The 7,907-nt window shown below is 46.2% G+C and overlaps 1 protein-coding gene across 1 annotated transcript in view; it reads right to left on the reverse strand.

Annotated features, from left to right (window-relative positions):
• The window catches only part of C2H3orf52 (chromosome 2 C3orf52 homolog), a 51,733-nt gene extending 44,343 nt beyond the window's left edge, over positions 1 to 7,390 (reverse strand). The window contains exon 1 of the mRNA XM_075333842.1: positions 7,274 to 7,390. Within this exon, the coding sequence (XP_075189957.1) occupies positions 7,274 to 7,330 (57 nt within the window). The 5' untranslated portion in view covers positions 7,331 to 7,390. The remainder of the gene's footprint in view (positions 1 to 7,273) is intronic.
• Positions 7,391 to 7,907: the final 517 nt, after the last annotated feature.

Raw genomic sequence — 7,907 nt, forward strand, 5'->3', positions numbered from 1 at the left:
TTTGTGATACCACCCGTGGTTCGCGATAAGGGGAGTACCGCCGCTGCCGATGGGAGTACCCGGGGAAGATGGAGTGGGGCAGCCAGATGACATTCCCTCCACGGGTAGGGGAGGCCCCGAGACTCTGAATGGTGAGATGCTGGTGTAGGGGAGCGCAGGGCTGGTTGGAAGCAGGGGAGGACCATGTACTCACTCAGGCAGGGTTGGTGATGATGCGGCCGCAAAGCAGACTCTGACAACAAGGTAAACCAAGTCTCTGGGTGCCGCTGCCCTCTTAGGGGAGCCCGTCCGGGTATCTGTCCCCTATAGCACTGCCGGGTGGTCCGGAGCCTGCCTCTGTGCACAAATTAGAAGTATTCTGGTGGCCCGTTGGCGTAAAGCTGTCTGTGCACCGCTCCCTACTTGTTGATAGTGGAGCTGCGCTCTCAAGGGCTCACGCTTGGGATTTCTGTGGGCTGCGTGGGTTGGAAAGCCCTATCCCCCTCGTTGCGCTAGTGCCCCTGGTCACTGAGCTTCTTGGGGACAGTCCATAAAGATACTATCCTCCGCAGGTTAATTGTCGGGTTGCCTGAAGCTACTCCTCGACCTAGGCTCCTGTTCCCGCCGTGCTTTTGGTCCTGGACTGGTTATTAGACTCGAGTTGCTGACCGTCCTCCAATACCAGGTCTAGGCACCCAGCCTCAATACCCTGTGACCGGGTCTCTGACTCCTACGGGCCCAGACCACCGTCTGAGGCTCAACCTCTAATACCCAGGGAGCCACACACTCCCCCAGCTCCTCACTACTCGACAGCTACCACTGTTCTGTTCTACTTCCCTCTCACCAGTCTGCCTGACCCCTAGGTGGGTGGCCCTATTCCAACTCAGCAGCCCACTGGTGTGTCTGACAGGGTGTGGTGTGTGTGGTTGGGATTTGGATGCAGATGGAGGCAGTACCATAGGTTGGGAACCCAGAACCAAGAGGGGATGAGCCCTGCACTAAAGGGCAGCAAGTGCACTGCCCTGTGACGCCCTGACTAGTCCAGGGGCATCACAAATGGAGTTTCTCTATCCAAGACAATATTAAGAGAGAACTCTGTGGAGTTATTACAACTTCACAAATAAAGACCTGAGCTAAAGTCTTGGCATTAGGTCAGGATGGTAAGTCAATAAAACGTGTAATTTTAGAAAACCTATCAACAATTACCATATTACCAGCACAGGAGGGTAAATCTGTTATAAAATCCATCGAAATATTTGTTCAGGGTTGACTGGGAACACTTAAAGGCTGCCAACATCCAGAAAGACGAGAGGGAGATGCCGTAGAGAGTGCAAAGGTGGCACAGGCAGACACATAGGCTACCTCATCCCTCTGAATTTTGGGCTCCATAGGTTTTGAGGCTCCATAGGTTGTGTTACACAATCAGTGGATGTTGTGGGAATGCAGGAACTTTTTTTTAACACTAAATTTGTGAAGGAGGAACTGTGTTTTGTTTTTATTACTTCCCCGCTTTCTTTTTATGTCTTTCAGAATTGCATTTGTGGACTACATAGGATTTGGTGGACTACTTTGGATCTTCATGGCTTTTTTTTTTTTTTTTAATAAACTAGTGAACTAGGGCACAAGTCAGGAAGTGTTTTTTAAAATAAAAAAAAATTGTGTTTGTATTTTTATCTTTATACTTATTGGGTTGGTAATCGGAGTGTATGATAGATTTATTTCATTACTAACCTCCCTGGGCTTGATGCCAGCTGACATTACACAGCTGATATCAGCCCCAAAAAATATTACCCAAATTGCTATCGTACCAGGGCAATCAGGAAGACCCGGGACAAAATGCCAGAATTTGCGCAGATAATGTGATGCCCCACTTCCTGCGCTCCTGTGTGCTGATATTTGAGGTTGGGAAGGTCTAAATAATCATTGACCTTCACAGATTGATAATATCAGCTCAAAGCTCTCTACTTTTCCTTGTCTGGTTATCAAAAATATGGGGTACCCCATGCTGTTTGTTTTAATTATTTATTAGGCTAAACAAGGCTAAAAACACCCTTTAGTGGCACATGAAAGGCACTAAAGGGTGAAAGTCTATAAACCCCACTCTAGTCTAAGCTCTCCTATTTAGATCAACTCTCCCCGAACTGCTTCTAGAGGACAGTGTGCCGAGCATCGTGCCCCTGGGTGTCATATAAGTTCCAATGATGCAATATGGGTGCCATTCACAGTAATGCTAGTAGCCAACATAGCAACTGCATTACTGTGTGTGGCAGGCAATCCCTGCATGATTATTGGCTCTGTAACAGCTGCAAAACATATGGGCAGGGACTCGAGCATGGTGCTCGATTGAGCAATGAGCGTCTCGAGCACCCTGATGCAGTGCCAAGCATGCACGCTCATCACTAATCATCATACAGTAAGGCTATTTAAAGGGAGTCAGTCATTTAAAACAAATAATATTAGTGTGATTAGTGTTGTAGTTTTTATTCATGATCATTATTGTAGTATTATACGTCCCTGTGTGGTAGTAATGTGTGGTCTGTTCATGTTGTGTTGATATTTGTCTCTTGTGTTTGGTATTATTTGGTTATTATGTGGTGTGGTTGTAGTGTTGTGGTACTTCTCCCTTGTATGTGGTAATATTCAGTTACTATGTGGTCTTATTATGGTGTGGCAGTATTACGCTCTTTTATGTGGTTGTACACGGTCACTGTGTGGTGGTAATATTTTGTCTGGTCACGGCGTGGCGGTATTTCTTCCTTGTATGCGATATTGGTCTTGGTATAGTGGATCGTTTTGTGTATGGAGGTCACGTTTTCTCTCTATAAGAGGGAGATTATTTCCAATAGAGATTAAATACTTGAATGGTTAACCCCTCCCTGTCCTGTGATTATTACACTGTAGCACATATGGAGTAACAGAGGTTCTCCGGTCAAAACAAGTAATCATCTTTTTTAAGGCCACATACACACAATGTGTATTTGGTAAGTATTTTACCTCAGTATTTGTAGCCAAAACCAGGAGGGGTAAAATCAGAGGAAAAGTAGAAACACGGGCATCACTTCTGTATTTTTCACCCACTCCTGGTTTTGGCTACAAATACTGATGTAAGATACTGACCAAATACTGAATGTGTGAATAAGGCCTAAGGATAAGTGATAACTTATTCATCACTGGGGTCTGACTGCTGGGACCTGCACCGATCGGCAAAATGTGCAACTTTTATCCCCATTACACTGGAGCTCATGTCCGACTCGACCCCTGATCCATTCATTCCCTCAGTGGCTATGAGCTCTGTACTTGGCTCTTTCTGTCATCCCCAAAGAAGATGAATGGAGCTGCAGCCACACACCCCACCTGCCACCGCTGCATTATATAATGGGGATAAAAGTGCCCCATTCTTCCGATCAGTGCGATTTCCACTAGTCTGGTTCCACTGATCAATAATATCACCTACCGAACCTGTGGATCGGTGATAACTTGTCACCAAAGACCCTCTACTGCAAACTACTGTAAATGTACATCCCAGATATTGTGTGCAAAATAGATATGCAGGAGCTGTCTGTATATACAGTCAATGCAACACAATAATCGTTATAACGCCAATGGGTATTTATATTTAGCTGTAGGGTGGGCCCCTAGAGTCAGTTCCCCTAGTGGGCCCCCAGACACCCCAGTCCGACCCTGGTCCTGAATGTGGCTAATATCCGGTACTGTACTACACGCCATAATCAGAGAATTGGTAATAACACTACGTGAGTGGCCGCAGAGGTCAGGCAGCGCTCACCTGAGAGCCACACAAAGTGCTCAGTATGTGAACTGACAAAGCCCAAAGCCATACCAAGGGTGCACTGAAGACCCCTCATTTATATAAGAAATAGTGATGAGCGAGTACTAAAAAGCTCGGGTGCTCGAGGCTCGGGCCGAGCCTCCCAAGATACTCGTGTACTCGGCCCGAGCAACGAGCCCAATGTTATCCTATGGGAGACCCGAGTATTTTTGTGAAATGACCCCCCGGCAGCATGGAGAAACCCTAAAACTGTCACAAAAGTCTCAGAAGAGTGCTCAAATGACATGGCATCAGCATGGGGAAGACCCCTTGAAGCATTTATCACTCAAAAGTCACAGCTGTGAACAATTTTGTCCGAGTTTTACGCCATTTTTACGGACTCACCAGAAAACCTTGCAAAATGACCCCAAAATGAATTTTCATGGCGGAAATGTTAAGGGCACATACCCAATAGTGAGATAGAGCTGGTGTATGTTACTTTTTGAGATTAATACATGAAAGATTTTACATAAACATTGTGTGGCACTCCGATGTCCAAAACGCACGTTTTGTGCTTTTTACTAGCGATGTCGGTCATTTTTTTTTTCATTCTATCTCCCGTCGGTCGGTCTCGCTCTGTCGGTCTCTCTCTGTCTTGTCTGTCCCCCTCTCACAGTCTGTCGGTCATTCTCCCCCCTCTCTCTTACTCACCGTTCGCCGATCACTGCTGCGGCACTGCACGGCATTCACACTGCTCCTGCGGCTTTTCTTCTTTTGAAAAAGCCGGCCGGTCATTAATCAATCTCGTATTCTCTGCTTTCCTGCTTTTCGGCGCCTATGATTGGTTGCAGTGAGACACGCCCCCACTCTGAGTGACAGGTGTCACACTGCACCCAATCACAGCAGCCGGTGTGTGTGTATACTGTGCAGTGAAATAAATAATTAAATAATTAAAAAAAACGGCGTGCGGTCCCCCCCAATTTTAATACCAGCCAGATAAAGCCATACGGCTGAAGGCTGGTATTCTCAGGATGGGGAGCGCCACGTTATGGGGAGCCCCCCACCCTAACAATAACAGCCAACAGCCGCCCAGAATTGCCGCATACATTATATGCGACAGTTCTGGGGCTGTACCCGGCTCTTCCCGATTTACCCTGGTGCGTTGGCAAATCGGGGTAATAAGGATTTATTGGCAGCCCATAGCTGCCAATAAGTCCTAGATTAATCATGTCAGGCGTCTATGAGACACCCTCCATGATTAATCTGTAAATTACAGTTAAAAAACACACACACACGAAAAATCCTTTATTAGAAATAAAAAACAATAACAAAGTCCCTCATTACCAATTTATTAACCCCGACAAACCCTCCATGTCCGGTGTAATCCACGGTCCTCCAGCGTCGCATCCAGCTCTGCTGCATGCAGGTGACAGGAGCTGCAGAATACACCGCCGCTCCGGTCACCTCCACGCAGCTAATGAGGTGAGTATAGCGATCAGCTGAGCTGTCACTGAGGTTACCTGGATCCAGCGGTGGCCGCGGGTAACCTCAGTGACAGCAGCTGATCGCACTACTCACCGCCGCTCCGGTCAGCTCCATGCACCAACTGAGGAGAGTATAGCGATCAGCTGCTGTCACTGAGGTTAATCGCGGCCACCGCTGGATCCAGCGGTGGCCGCGAGTTACCTGACTGACAGCAGCTGATCGCGCTTCTCACCTCAGTTGCTGTGTGAAGCTGACCGGAGCGGCGGTAAGTAGCGCGATCAGCTGCTGTCACTGAGGTTACCCGCGGCCACCGCTGCATCCACCGCTGGATCCAGGTAACCTCAGTGACAGCTCAGCTGATCGCTATACTCACCTCATTAGCTGCGTGGAGGTGACCGGAGCGGCGGTGTATTCTGCAGCTCCTGTCACCTGCATGCAGCAGAGCTGGACGCAACGCTGGAGGACCGTGGATTACACCGGACATGGAGGGTTTTGTTGTGGGTAATAAATTGGTGATGAGGGACTTTGTTATTGTTTTTTATTTCTAATAAAGGATTTTTCGGGTGTGTGTGTTTATTTACTGTAATTTACAGATTAATCATGGAGGGTGTCTCATAGACGCCTGACATGATTAATCTAGGACTTATTGGCAGCTATGGGCTGCCAATAACTCCTTATTACCCCGATTTGCCAACGCACCAGGGTAAATCGGGAAGAGCCGGGTACAGTCCCAGAACTGTCGCATATAATGTATGCGGCAATTCTGGGCGGCTGCTGACTGTTATTGTTAGGGTGGGGGGCTCCCCATAACGTGGAGCTCCCCATCCTGAGAATACCAGCCTTCAGCCGTATGGCTTTATCTGGCTGGTATTAAAATTGGGGGGACCGCACGCCGGTTTTTTTAATTATTTATTTATTTATTTTACTGCACAGTATAGACACGCCCACCGGCTGCTGTGATTGGGTGCAGTGTGACACCTGTCACTCAGCGTGGGGGCGTGTCTCACTGCAACCAATCATAGGCGCCTGTGGGCGTGGAAAGCAGGGAATATGAGATGGCTGTGTACAGAGCACAGCGCGCCGGCCGGTATAAAGGCTCGGTCACGCTGTGCAGGCCGGCCAATCACTGCAATTCCACAACTAACAGGGCTGTGGCATTGCAGTGGTCTGCCAGCCAATCCCTGCATGAGGGCTGGCTCTCAAAAGAGCGCCAACATGCAGAAATGAAGACCACGAGTAAAGCACGAGTATCACGAAATTACTCGGTACCCGCCGAGTAGCCCGAGTACAGTGATACTCGTGCGAGTACCGAGTAGTAACAAGCATACTCGCTCATCACTAATAAGAAATAGTTGTTTTTTCTATAAACTAAGTTATTAAACCCTATACAACAGGTATGATTTTTACATAGCCTAAGTCCCCTGCATACCTGTATAAGTGGCTAAGATGGGGTATGAGGGGGAGGGGTGACTTATCCAAACCCCTGTGCTCTATGTTAGTTATGTAGGGCATCATTATCATACACTTACAGTATATTAGACCCAGGCTAATAATGAAGCTTGCCATGTCAGGGCCAAATTATAAAGTAGTTTACAGTCTGATAAATTAAGAATTGCATCAATATGGACTTTGGCTGTTTTACAGGCAGAAAGGAAACATCAAGACCACTTCTCATCTGTATGTGACATTTAACATCTGGATTTGACTTGAGCGTGAACACGTTAAGCTTTCTTCACTCTGTTGTATGCCAGAAGAGGTTTCAATTCTGAAACCAAATGATGCAAGATCTTATGTAAAAAATGAAGAAAAATGTCTTGGTATAGATCGAAAGTCAATGCTAGCCAATACACCTTCTACAGTATATACGTTGTAAGTTGGATGGACATGGAAATCCCCCATAGACATGGGTGTGTATATCTGTGTTACTATGAGGGGTCGTGTACATTAAGCAATGTTACTAGTAATGTATCGCACACTTCTCCGATTGAATACAAATTCTAGTTCTATCAAGTCTATTCATCATATACATGAAAAACAACTTACCGTAGGTTGTTCGATTAGACGATGAAGAACCCTGTGGTCATTCTGGTTATTATCCATGTTGTAGCTCAGGACAGCCTCTGTGAGTCATTTATACATCCGGAAGCAAGTTTCTTTTTACTATCCAAGCAGTTAGTGTCAGAGGTTTCTGGGGAGTGGCCAGAGTGAAAGAGGTTAAACAAGTCTGAGCACACAGGGAAGGACAGGTTGTTCCACTTTAGTTTCCTGATATGAAGTACACGGAGAAAATAAAGTTGCTGTATACTGTATGCTGCAGTTATTCGCTACGTTTCCACCATGAGTATTTAATGAGCTTTTGTTGTTGCAGAATTTCTGCAACTATTAGATTACTTGCATTTTTTTTGTCATGAGTGCATTTTTTACTGGCTTTTTATTGCGTTTTTTCCCCTTGTTTTTTGCTATGTCATGCTTAAAGTTAAAAGAAGAAAGTAGGTAGCCCAGCTTCAAAACTAAATTGTATTATTATTTTTGTGCATATAAATTGGTGACAGATTAAAATAAGAACACCTACGCATTTCTGGTGCTTAGAGCAGCCTTAATCATGGTGTATAGTGAGTGTTCCACAATGTAGCACCTATGTTGTTTCCCATTCTGATGCACACTGCAGTGGTATAAT

This window comes from Anomaloglossus baeobatrachus, chromosome 2, assembly GCF_048569485.1.
Source record: "Anomaloglossus baeobatrachus isolate aAnoBae1 chromosome 2, aAnoBae1.hap1, whole genome shotgun sequence".
NCBI lineage: Eukaryota > Metazoa > Chordata > Amphibia > Anura > Aromobatidae > Anomaloglossus > Anomaloglossus baeobatrachus.